Genomic DNA, 13,201 nt, shown 5'->3' on the forward strand with positions numbered 1-13,201 from the left:
AGAGACCAGAAATATCTGGTGGCAGTTTGGCAAACTCTGTCAATAAGATTGGTAGCACCAGACAGATTCTTATTACCCAGGAGTCCACATAACCAGAGTGCTAGTAGCATTTGTTACCGATTGGAAAGAGTCCAAAAAATAGCATGGACGCAGAGCTGGAGTTGCAGGATGCTCTTTCAGGTGGGTGGCTGTGGCAGAGGTTTGTAGAGCAGTTGGCACGGGAATGGTTTAGCCGCAAACAGAGCGCTTGAGTCTTCAGTTCCGAGCTGCCCGTCCTGCACCCTGGGGATATCCAATTCTGCCTTTTCACTGAAGGAATGTAAAACTGTGCGGATGTGTGTGCTGTTGTGAGAGTACTTGGAAGCAGAAAACAGTTGACTTCAGAATCTCTTTTGGGACTGAGCAAGAGGTGTCCGAAATGCTGAACGGCTTATGTTTCAACATAGATAGATGATGATGGAAAAAACAGCAAGACGTAAGTGGTTATTTGTGAACTTTGGGTGCCTCAAAACACATATATTTGATTTCATCGCAGCGTTGCATTTCTCGCGTTAGAGGTGGCTACAGGGATTTGTTACAGGGCGGTGTCTGCCAAATATTGGAAAGATCCGTAGCCATGTGGCTTTAGCTCTGAGCTGAAAGCTGTATAACTGCGGTCCCATAGGCTTTAGGCTTACGCTGGATAGCCTGACACATCGCAGCAGTGTGGATTAGCGTGGGCATGGTGTGTGTGCTGGGATGGCTCCGTAGCATTCAGACCCAGGCTGTTTGCCCACTTTCATGTCCTGGTGTTGATTTATATGAAGGCGAGTGTCGGCCTTGCCGCACCTCTGTATCCAGTTGTGAGGATGCCTTTGGTAGGGCTGCTCAGGGCTGTTCATACCGTAATGCAGAGATGCTCTTTCTCTGTTGTCTTAAACTTCCAGAAATGCTCTGTCTGTAGCTTCTTCCTTTGTGAACAGATGTTTACAGCAGAGTGGGCAGGCAATGAGAAATTTACTGGGAAACGATTTTAATGGATTTTAAGACTGTTGGTTTTTTTCCAGTGCGCATTTGTTGGGCACCTGTTGACAGAAGTCAGTGTTGGAAAGATTTATTATGTCATCTGTTCCATCCTACACAGGCACCCTTGCTTAGGGTGTATTTTCTTAAAATTGCAGTTTTACGTTATTTTGGGCTCTCTTTTACGTAATTCTTTGGTTAAGGATTAAAGGTGCAGTCGGGCAGTTAGTTTCAAAAAACTTAATTCTGTTTATTAGGCTGGCTGTTTGCAGAAATGAGTTACAAAGTTACTCCTTGTGGGCTATTCATGCATGGGTGTATTTTTGCCAGTCCTCTTGTAATAAACTGTTGTCTGGTGTCAGCCAACTTTTTTAGTGTAGTAGAGGTATGTCAACAACAGGGTGCTGGCGCAAATTTTGTAGAAATAGGCAGATGGGTAGAAAACTAGGGCTGCGTTAGTGCCTGGCAAGAGGCATGGCTAATGATCTCATCCTTTTGTTAGTCATTGTGGTACAAAACCATTAGCAGGAGCAGGGACACTGGGTTTCAATTCACAAACTGTATCTCTGCTCTTAATTGCAAAGCTTTGTCTAGTTTGCTTTTGAAGTTTTCTGTCCAGTTCCCTGCTTGCACTAGAACAGTTAAAAGCAACAGTGTTCAAAACCTCTTACCAAAAAAAACCCTTACATTTTTTAAAAGGTAAGCCAGGACAGACACCAAGTGTCTACATCTTCGGTGGTGGCTGACACAGACCTCAGACTCGGTACACCATGAAATGCTGCCTGTTTCGGTGCAAATAGCACTGCTGCTTCCTTTTCCACAGGCATGTTGCAACAACTTAAACTTGTGGTGGCCGTGACCTTGCACAGATGAAGACATCTTGTCCATGGGACAAAAAACAGCAGCTGGGGAGGGGAAGACCAATAACATAAAATAGAATAGAATTCATAGTGGAAGACCTTAAGGACTTACCCAAAGCATTAAAGACACTGGTCAATCTACTATAGAAATAATTATAATCCCTGCAGATGGGAATCCTACTACTGATCAAGATATAGCCTCTATTAAGGCTTATCGATCAAACTGTGGGATGCAGCCAGCAGGTGGGAGGTTATTTTTTGATTGGAAACTGGGATTTCATCCACTTTTTCTGATCTTGCCAAAGAACATTAACAGGATATGCATACAAGTGATACAAAATTGCAGAAAGAGAGTGTGTAGGGAAAAGATAATTGAGTGAAGGTTATTCTTGTGCTCTTTCTTATTTCCTTTTTCACCATACTTCTCCCTTCTGGCTAGTTAGCATGTTCTCTGCACTTAAAACCCTCTTCCCTGACTCGCATCATGACGTAAGTTTCTCTTCAATTTGATCTAGAGCCTTCCATGGGAATGACACATAATCCCTGTGCCATTGATGTGTCTCGTTACACCTAGAGTAGTTTAAACACTGTCTTTCAAGCGTTTTGAGTGTGGTTTTTTTTGTTGTTTTGAAATGTTTGAGGGAGGTAGGTGTTTTTCTGGATGGCACGCTCATTTGCTTCATATAGAACCTAAAAAATAACTTTCACAAATCCACATATCCTTATAAATAATTCCTCCTGTTCAGTAGCTGCTTATTCCTCATGGCCTAAACTAAGTGTCTTTAGTTACTACTGAGAGAACTGTTTGCTTGGAAAAGCAAACATAAAGGTTCCCAAGGTGCTAAAAAGCTGCTCAAGGGCCATGGAGGAGGAGGTGGGCCAGGGTGGCTGGCTCAGCAGGAGGCCCTTCACCCCCAGGGTTGGCTCAGAGCTGGTGGCACGACTTGTGCTGCTGGTTTATGCCCTTCGCCCAGATGAGAAGACTTTGGGTCAAATAACTCTTTAGGAGTAAGCAAGCCTAAGCAGGTGCCCAAAATCTTGTTTGCATGAATATATTCTCTTGCCTGTCTTCTCCAGATATTTTCCAGTGGAGCTGATATTTTAACATCCCTTAGAAGAGGCTGCTGTGTCAGAACGCGACACGGCGTACAGACAGGAGCTGCGCAAACGGCATGTAGCGTGCAGTGCTTTGAGGTTTAATTAGGCATCTGCAGATGAGTTTGCTGCTCTGTGTTGCAGCACGGCAAGCTTGCTAGTTTGTTACTGTGCTGCTTCTGAAAAGCATTAATTAGTACATATTTTTCAGCTTTCTCTGAGAAAAATATCTTACGGGAAAGGCTAAAAGAGGTTAGAAAATTCCCTAACAAAGGGGTCAGAAGGATTGTCGCAGGAAGCACTGGATGAAGCCTAAGCTTAATTTTCTGCCTGTTGCATTCTCTGGTAACAGTCCCTACTTTGATGACTGATGTCATTGCAGGAAATGGGATTACTTGCAGAATCAGCTGCTACCAATATGCGGTTGTAGGTACCTGAATATGACCTTTATCCAAAACGTTTCTGTGTAGAGGCACTTTGCAGTACTTTGTGGGAAGTTTACAATGCTGGTGTTGTTTCAGTATGTCATTTGTTGGCAGCAGTAGGATGTCCTTTTGCCAACATCTTTTGTGTGTATTTGGCTTGATTTACATACCCTCTAAACACTGAATTTAGGCACAAATTTCTTTCTGTAAAGCCAGAGCTCAGACTTCCACCTTGTCTTCTCTTGGAGTTCGACAGAATCCGCTGAAGTCACCAAGTGCCTGTCTAAATAAGGATTTGGCAGATCAAGGTTGGAATGCTTTGCAATCAGCTGTTTTAATGCTCTGCTTTTTTTCTTTGCAGGAGGCCTCCTCATCTGTTTACCACGAGAACAGGCAGCACGTTTTTGTGCCGAGATCAAGTCTCCAAAATACGGCGAAGGTCACCAAGCATGGATTATCGGCATCGTAGAGAAGGGCAACCGCACAGCCAGAATTATAGACAAACCACGAATCATTGAAGTCGCACCACAGGTGGCCACTCAGAACGTGAACCCGACGCCCGGTGCCACCTCTTAATATAGATGAAATAGCTGTTTGTTTTTAAATAGATCTATTCCTTTATCATCCTACAATTTAAAAGAACTGTAAAAAGAAAAGAAAACTTGTTGTGTCTGCACATCTGGTGGCCTTAGGTCAGTTTATGAGTGGATACAATTAATAAAATAAAATCCATTGCCTTTTTTTCCTGTTACATTAACTGAAGATGCACCTAATCTTGAGGCAGCTTCTGAGTTGAGAATTATATTGTTATCCAATACTGTTGATTCATTTTGAATCTTTAGACACTTATCTCTTGCCGCATAGGCTCTTTTTAAAGGTGCTTTCACGTAGCACAGACATTACCAGTAGTAGTGTCGAATAGCAGTTTGTGTCCTTTCATTATATGTATATTTATCATAAGTCTAATTTTGATGCCTTGAGTGATATTCCAGAAAGGCAATAAATCGATAAGCGACACAGTGGGTATACCCAGTAGTAAGAGGGTTGCATGATTACATTCAATCTTTGATTATTTTTTTTTATTATTTTAATTTTACGGTAAGGTTTAGTCTTGCCAAGAGCATCTACGACCCTGGACATTGCTTGGTAGTGCACTCTGTTTAAACGAGCAAGTGCTGACTTTGCATGGAAAGCGCTTCAGAGTCGAAGGAGTCATTTTTAATTTCATTATTTGTAGACCTGACAATATTTACTGTATTATCAATGATTGTTTTCTTTATTGATAGTAAGGAAAAATAATTCTTTTTTTGCAATGTGATTGGATGTGCTATAGTGCAACAAAGGTTTTGCAGACCAAAAGGAGGTTACTGTATAATATTCATTTACAATTCACTATATAAATAACTACACAAATAATTTTTAAATATAATCAAACTAAAATAAACCTCTGTTCTGTGGATGGTAGTGTTTAATACATTTTATATTTTGTATAGTGATTACAGGCCTTTTTTTGTTTCTTTAAAATCAGCAGCTGTTTAGTATAATTCTTAGTATTATTTTGTTCTTTGCTCAAATACATTTTTGTGCACGCTTTTGTGATCTGTGTTTAAAATCTACATTGCCAACATTGCAGCTTGAACTGAAGCTTGTTATTCAAAATAAATATTTAATTTTTTTTATTGCTCTTGTATAAGTGCATGAACTTTTGATTCCTAGCTGAATGAATTACAAACTGCAAAGAGAAGAGACCTTCGGTTTTTTAATTTTATTACAAGTGTAATTATATCGATAGTTGTTATTACTCCTTTGCTCGATTCTGCAAACTGTGATGTCCAGTGGTAATCTAGAATATCTCCGCCTGCATGCCCAAGTTGGGGGCAAGTAGGTTATCTCCAAGTATATTATCCACTCTATTTTGTTTATTTTACTTATCAGCACAAAGTATGCAACAGTTTTGAATTGTTTCCTCTGCAAGTCCTCCTGGCTGTGCCTGCTGTAAGCTAGAGGAGGATTCCTGAGCAGCCCTGTCAGTGGAACGGATGCTGAAACCCATCTTCTCCCTGCCGGCAGGGTAAGCCGGCTCACTGCTAACTCTGCCTCGCTCTCTTCTGCCGAGACACACCGTGCGGTTCTTCTGCTGAACGGGACCGAGTGTGCTTCGCTCTTGTTAAACTCTTCCCAGATTGTGGAATTTGCTCCTTGATATTCGGACCAGGAAGAAGAAAATCTCGGATAATTGTTACTGCTGGCAGCACGAATTACAAGGGCTTCGGTCTATGAAAAATGAGTTGCTAGAGATGAACCCGTCTTCTGCATCATGCAAGGTTTAAATTTCCAGTCTTGCTCCTAGTGAAGACTGTGGCAAAGCTTGTCTCTTCTTTTTTCCACTTGGTAGTGTTCTCAACAGACAGTTTTTGCAAAGCTAGAATTTTTTTTCCTTTTTTTCTCCCTTGTGAGTAGACTAAACGACACGGAACCTCCTGCTTCTTTTCCTGGAGAAGAAGTCTGCGAGTTGCATGTTCACCACAAAACCTCCAAGCGCAGTAACTGCATTTTTGACTTTGCTTTGGAAAAAAAAAAATAGTCAATTGTTAGGTTTTTCACAGCAGTTCTGAAAATAAAGCATCAAAAAACAGTTGTCTGGCCAAAAAATGCTGATTCCAATCCTTTTTTTTCCTGGCCATTTAGTGAAGTTTCTTCTGTATCCTGAAACAAAACTGTGGAGCTGGCTTCTGTTCATTTTCTTTATGGTCATGGACAAGACTGTCACTATTAGACTAAAAAATCCCTAACCGCATCAAATGCGTGCGAAGCAGTTGAATGTTTCCATGTGAAAATACTTGTTATCTGTTGTGTTTTTAACTGGTGCTAGATGTGTGTAAGCTCACCCTGAGCAGAAAAATTACTAGTTGGTAGATACTGAGGTGTGTTGGGGGGATTTTTTAATCACTTGTTATGTTGATTAGTCCATCAGACAGGTGTGAAACCAACACTTTTCCGACCCTAGACCTAGACATGCCTTGAATGGTAGAAGGTTCATCTTCAAGGGGAAGGGTGTGCGGAGGAAGGTTTCCTGGCCTGCCGGGTGAGTGAAAATTCGCAACCATCGAGCCAACTATTCGTGGCAAGTCTGGACTTTCAGAGGAAAACTTCCCTTTGCAGCTGCTGAAGGCAGCTACAAGCAAAAGCCCTCTCCCGTGAAGGATGGTCGAGGCCTCCCCTGATGTTTCCTGATGGCTGGAATTTACATCCCAAAGTGCTTCCTGGCTTGGCCGGCTGAAATGTGCCGCTGAGTGGGTGATTATTGAGTTGGGAAGTCCTCTGTTAGCAGCACCTAATCAGTTAAGGAGTGCGGGGATTTGTTAAAGATGTTTTATGACTTGTTTTGCTAAATAAGAGGTTGCAGCTCAAGCATAAGCTGTAGGAGGGTATATTGTACTGGGCTAGCACGTCCAAAGACGAGTAGCTTTAAGTAAGGCACTCGAAGATCTTTAAATGAAGTTTTTTGAGATGCTGGCATCAAAAAAGCTCTGAGAAAGCAATAGCAGTTGTTTTTATTGGCTGTTTCCAGTCGTTTCCACAAATGTAATGTACTTCTCGTTTGCATACACAGGTACCTCTGCATGCACCAACTCCCACCCCTCAGTCGCTCTGAGAAGGCTGCTGGTAACGCTCCCTCGAAGTTGCGAGAAGAGCGGAGATGGAGAAGGAAGAATCTAATAATTGGAATATTTGCTAGCCTGAGCAATGCATTTGATAAGTAACGTGCTCTTGGAAAGCTAGGATCTGTTCTCTCTCTTTAATGTGTTGATTTCCTCAGCCTTTTGCTTTTCCTCCTGCATCAGGGAAAAATAACACTCTTAAAACTGTGGCAGTATATAAAGTCAGAATAGTTTTGGCCCTTTTTTTTTTTTTTTTAGGTATTATTTTGATTTCACGTTTTGCTAGAAATTCAGGACTGACCCTTTTCTAATTTAGGAGACAGGAAAACTGGTGTGAATGCTGCAGTGAGAGGGCAGCACACCTGAGGGACTGTGGGAGGGAACGGATGGGCACGATGGCCAATGCTTACTCTTTTACTGATTTTTCTTCACTGAACACCTGGCAGACAGTTAGGAAATCACCTTCTGGGTGTACATCTGCATTCTGACCCCAAGATGTGGTGGTAACCTCTGTGGCTGGTGCTTGAAGAGGGAGAAGGTAATTAAATCTCCCCTTGTTTAGCCTATTGGTAGGCATTTTTCCCCGGCTGGGTGGTCATGAGGGAGAAGGGGATCCCCTTGTGGAGCTGTAGGACCTCAATAGGAGCAACATCTCTGTGAAGGAGACTTCTGCTTATCAGCTCGCTAGCTGCTGAGGTCAGCTGGCATGGCAAGAGCCAACCACGAAGGAAGAGCGTTGGGTTTTTTAAGTTCTTTCTGCTCAGAGCTGGCTGTGATGGATCCAGCTGTCTCTGTTACGTCTGAAGGCATCTGTGTCTTGAGTGGGTGGGCACCCACAGCTCACAAGCTCCTTAGTCCCTGTTTCTCACACTGGAGAGAGAAGCCCGCCTGCGGTGCCTCGGTAGGTGGCTAGGGGTTGCCCAAAGCTTGAAATTCAGCAGAGGCCAGGAGCTAGAGACAGGACTTTGCTTTTGTGCAAGGCAACACCGTTCAACCTGGTGGCAGCCTGTCTCTCAACAAACTCGAATTGCAGCACAACCATCTGTCCTCCACATGGAGGATTTCCTGCACGTGTGTCTAAACCAGCTTTAGTCTGACTTGCTCTGCTTCCAGCAGCACCAGTTTAGACTTCAGCACGGGTGTTGCTGCTCCAGACTCTGATTCTGGGTACCTACCTCATCGCTTGCCCATCTCCAGACCACGACGCTATGTCTTTCCTTCTGTCACCCAAGACGTATTTAAGCTAATGCTGATATTCCAACTGGTGCTGTTTTGTGCTTTTGCCCACAATGTTAACGTATTTTCTGATGTAATTTTTCAAGGCATGAAAAAACTGTTGCCCCACATCTCCAGCCTTCAGAGATGGGGAAATAGTGACAACAGAAAAACGGTCCTGATATTTCTAAGGTCAAAAGAGATTTGTGTATAGATGTATATTCATTATTGTAGTAGGCCAGTTAGGTGATGCTTCTGCCTCCATACCTGAACTGAGAATAATGTGGTTTGGAACAGCTGTCTTGCAGTCTCCTGGTCCAAAGCAGTGACAACCTCAAGGTCACATTAGGTTGCTCAGGCCTGTGTGCAGTCCGGCTTTGAATATCTCCAAGGATGGAAATTTCACAGTCTCTCTGTTTTGGCCATCCCCGTTCTGCAGAATTTTCTCTTTACATCTAGCAGAATTTTTTTCTTGCTGTGGTTTGTGCCTGTTGTCTCTTAATTTTGCCGTAAACTTTCAAGAAGAATTTGGCTGTCTTCTCTATCTCCCCCCATTAGGTACTCGCAGACAACTGTAGGATCTCCCTGGAGCCCTCTCTTCTTCAAGCTGAGCTGTTTTCTCAGCCTTTCCTCGTGCATCCTGTGCTTCAGCCCCCTCATTTTGGTGGCTCTCCACTGAACTCGCTCCAGGATGTCAGTGTCTTGTGCTGGGGAGCCCAAAACTAGACGCGGTGTCCAGATGTAATCTCAAAAACTGTCTCATAGAGGGGAAGAACCAATTCCCTTCGCTCTCTGGCCGCACTCTTGCCCCTGCAGCCCTGCCACGCAGTCATCCCTTTTCATTGCAGGCGCACGCTGCTCGCGCATATTCAACTCATCCGTAAAGTCCTTTCCTGCAAAGCTGCTTTTCAGGCAGGCAGGACCCAGCTCGTCCTGCAGCATGGGGTTACTCCATGCTGGGTATGGCACTCTGCCTTTGCCGAACTTCCAGGGGGTTCCTGCCAACCTGCTGAGGTCCCGCTGCTTCCCCAGCTCGGTGTCATCAGCCAGCGTCCTGGGGATTCATTCTTGCCCGGGTCAGTAACGCAGAGATAAACCAGCATTGATTCCGCTATTGAATGTTGAGGGATGCCACTAGTAACCAACCGCCCTTCGTACTGCTCATCGCAGCCCTTTGAGCCCGTCGGTTTAGCCCACTTTCCACCCACATCACAATCTGCCTGGCCCAAGAAGGCAAGGTCAGGATGCCCGTTGCCCTACCCTAGTCCGCAGAGCTCTTCCGTTGCAGAAGATGAAGAGGTTGGCCAGGCCCATTTTGCTTTTGGGAAATCTGTGCTGACTGTTCCAAATCATCTTGTCCTTGGCGTATGTGGGCGCAGCAAATCCAGGAGAGTTTACTCCATCATCTTTTTGGAGACTGAGGTCCCCAGATCCTTTTTCTTGCCCTTTGTGAAAACAGGTACGACATTTACATCTCTCCTGGCGCAGAAGAGCAGCTTTGCAGTCACATTGGCTCCCACAGATCAATCCCACGTGGTCCCATGGAGTTGAAAATGCCCAGTTTGCTTCAATGGTCTCCAGTTCAGACTTCTGCAGTGTGGGTGATGCTCTGCGGCCCCAGACCCTGCTGCTCCGCACAGGGAAGTCGAGAACAGACCATGCCAGCAAAGCCCAAGGCAGAGAAGACATCATGTCCTTTCTCACTAGGTCCCCCTACTTTGTTCTCCATTGCATCCACGTTTTCCTTTGCTTCCCTTTTGCTGCTGATGTATCTGTAGAAGCCCTTCTTGAATCTTCTGGTGATGAGAAATGAGCCTGGTTGTTGGTGGTGGATTTTGTTGTTGTTCTTGTTATCGTGTCATCTACATCTGTTTTCCCTGGCATCTAAGTTAGAAAAGCTAATTTTGCTGAGTTGGAGCAGCTGCCACTTCCCACCACAGTAAATTAAGCGTTTGGAAGACCTCATCTTTGGAATTACAGTTCTGCTCATGATGTGGATTTTAATAGTCAATTGAGGTGCTTATTAAATTATAACACTGTGCATTAGGACTGTTTCTGTACTGCTGGAGAAATCTCAATCATTTAGTTTTTATTAGTTTTGTGATTTAATGAACAGAAAACATTAAAACTAAAAGCCAAATGCAAAACAGCTGTATAAAAATGTTCTATAATGTTTGGGAAACTGACAGACGTAGCTGTAAAAATACTTCGCAAAGACATAGCCCCTCTTAAATGCCATTCATTTTAATAAAAAGATGAACGCCACCATCAGTTTTCTTAATGAAAAAAAATCTCTCCTTCATTTCTTTCCCTAGGTTCATGAGATTCAGTCTGATTTTTATTTTTATTTTTATTTTTTTTTGGATAAAAATCAGAATAAGGCGCAAAGGGCAGGGTTTTTCATGTGTGCCCACATGCTTCTCCTGTTTCTGGAGAGCATGGCTACACCACAACCAGCAGTCACACCGTCAATGTCACCACGTGGTTCTCAGCGCTGCAGCCCGGAGAGGTGCCAGCAACGCCCGAGATCAATCTTTTGTTGAACTGAAGATCAATCATGGACTGTGTCAGTGTGTGTTAGTCATCTTATCAACGCTTATAAATTCTGAAAGGGGGGGTGTCAGGAGGATGGGGCCAGGCTCTTTTCAGTGGTGCCCAGGGACAGGACAAGAGGTGATGGGCACAAACTTGAGCATAGGAAGTTCCATCTAAACATGAGGAGGAACTTCTTTACCCTGAGGGTGGCAGAGCCCTGGCACAGGCTGCCCAGAGAGGTGGTGGAGTCTCCGTCGCTGGAGACATTCAAACCCTGCCTGGACGCGTTCCTGTGCAACCTGCTCTGGGTGACCCTGCTCTGGCAGGGGGTTGGGCTAGATGGTCTCCAGAGGTCCCTTCCAACCTCCACCATTCTGTGATTGTGTGAGGGTACAACTGAAGGGCAGTCATCTCCACCACCCGCCCCTCCGTGCCCAGGAGCGTGAGGCATCCTGAGTCATTTGGGGGTGAGATGTAACAGGGTGGCCTAGTGACACGGGAGTTACTGCCCAGGCCAGTATTACCAGTTGTATTATCAAGATTAACAGAGAAGCATTGAGTAAAAAGGAATAACAGTATTCAGTGCACAGGGAGATTAGTTTTTGAGGTGGCTCTTCTCTAAACATGCATGTGTATATGTATGGAAGCATGTATTATATGTATTTTAGTTCTCAAGCTCCTAAATCAGGACAGCAAAATCACTAACTACGTATTCTTTTTGTTTATTTTTTTTTTCCAGGTATGAAAGACACCTTTGCATAAGATGCTGTCGAACAGATACAGCGGAAGAAAGACCTACATTGCAAACAGGTCCGTGCCAGATTGACATGTGTTTTATTGAGTATTGTTCTGCTTTATCTTTTCAATGGGATTCTTACCTGAAGTTTGAAACAGATGAGGATTTATTGGGGTTCCTGTTTCAGTTTGGGCTGTGAAGGCCATTGCAGCATGTATCTGAGATGTAAATAGACCTTTCGGTGCGGTTATAATTAGGACTTCAATAATAAAACTGCTACTCTAGTTGCCTTTTTTTTTTTTTCTTCCTTTCTTTCTCTTCCCCCTCACTTGAATTTGATTTAGGGAACTCTTACTAACTTTCTGTTTACCTATGACTAAGGGTTTTCCTATAGCTCAGGAGTCAAAGGTCTGATTTTGTTGGCAGTGAAGGGCTGGGTGCCGTCACTGCTGCTGCTAGTTGTCCCTTCACGGTGCCCGTATGCTTGCCTCTGACTACACAAAATAGTTTAGTCATATGAGACGGTTTTTTGTGTTCCTTTTTTGTGAACAGCCTGTGTTTTGTTGTAGCCCCGAAAGGGAGTGACTAACTACACCGAGCGTACGTGGAGTCACTGACCGTGAGAACCACAAACAGGAATGCGCTCCCGTCCAGGCAGCTGCCACACATGGAGTACGCAAACCTGCTCTGGTACTGAAATCATTGGGAGTTTTGCCACTGAGTTTTAAAGGGAATCAGCTTTTAGGATAGAGGTTAAGTTCGGAAGCACTTCCTCTCCGTGCCTTGGCTTCTGTTTATCTGTAGCACTGACATGAAGCTTAGTATAATTGACAGCTGAGTTTCCGATCCACCAACGTGTCACCTCGGATTCCAGCAAAACCTGTTGCAAAATGGAGCGAAGCTTCTTAAAGCAGCTGTGATGGAGGGTTGTGGTGCGCACCCCGTCGTCATGAGACCGCCTGGAGCAACAGGGGACTTACTCTTGATGGTGCATCTTTGGGAGCAGGGCCTGGCTGGATTGCTCGTGAGCAAAGGGTTTATAAACAAACTGACAGGTGTGAAGATCTATTTGCATATGTTAGGGTGGGAAAATAACGCAAATTCTTGGCATAATTCCCTTCCAGTCCTGATGCTGCTGTCCAACTTGTATTACGTTACTGGGTATTTTGTTACGGGGTTTGCTGCCCTCAGTTTACCACTCCTCCGTGCTCTCCTGTCTCTCTCGTATCTGGATCCTGGGACCCTTCTCCATCTCCTGGGAGAGTAGGTGGGAGAGCAGCCTGCAAGGCTGGAGCTGGAGCAAGGCCCTCCCACCTTCATCCTCCTCAGAGCTCTTCCTTCTCTCCCCACCTCCCTGCTCTGTCCTGGTCAGAGCCGAGTTCCTCCAGGGAAAGATGATGGACAGCAAATTCCAGCAGGAGACACCCCACCGTAGGGCTTGAAGGATGACCTGACTGTCACACCAATGGCACGAGCTAGCCTGAACTGTGACACGGGGGGCCTGAAGTCCGCTTTGCAGAAGTGGTGAGGCTCCACGGCGTGGTGGCAACAGGGACATGTGCAAAGATGATGAGAGTCATCTTCTGAACTGTGCTGCAGGTCTTAGTGATGGGGCTGTTCTCAGTCCCTTAATGTTCTTCTCCTCGAATGTGTCAGTTGATGCACTCACGG

The 13,201-nt window shown here is 44.6% G+C and overlaps 1 protein-coding gene across 3 annotated transcripts in view; it reads left to right on the forward strand.

Moving 5' to 3' along the window:
• SEPHS1 (selenophosphate synthetase 1) overlaps positions 1 to 6,222 on the forward strand; it is a 26,704-nt gene extending 20,482 nt beyond the window's left edge. For 2 of the 3 annotated variants that reach the window (XM_063323601.1, XM_063323603.1), the window contains exon 9: positions 3,744 to 6,222. In XM_063323601.1, coding sequence (XP_063179671.1) covers positions 3,744 to 3,958 — 215 coding nt within the window. In that variant the 3' untranslated portion in view covers positions 3,959 to 6,222. The remainder of the gene's footprint in view (positions 1 to 3,743) is intronic. The other variant, XM_063323602.1, reaches the window with a different exon arrangement.
• Positions 6,223 to 13,201: the final 6,979 nt, after the last annotated feature.

This window comes from Chroicocephalus ridibundus, chromosome 1 (assembly GCF_963924245.1).
Source record: "Chroicocephalus ridibundus chromosome 1, bChrRid1.1, whole genome shotgun sequence".
NCBI classification, from domain to species: Eukaryota; Metazoa; Chordata; class Aves; order Charadriiformes; family Laridae; genus Chroicocephalus; species Chroicocephalus ridibundus.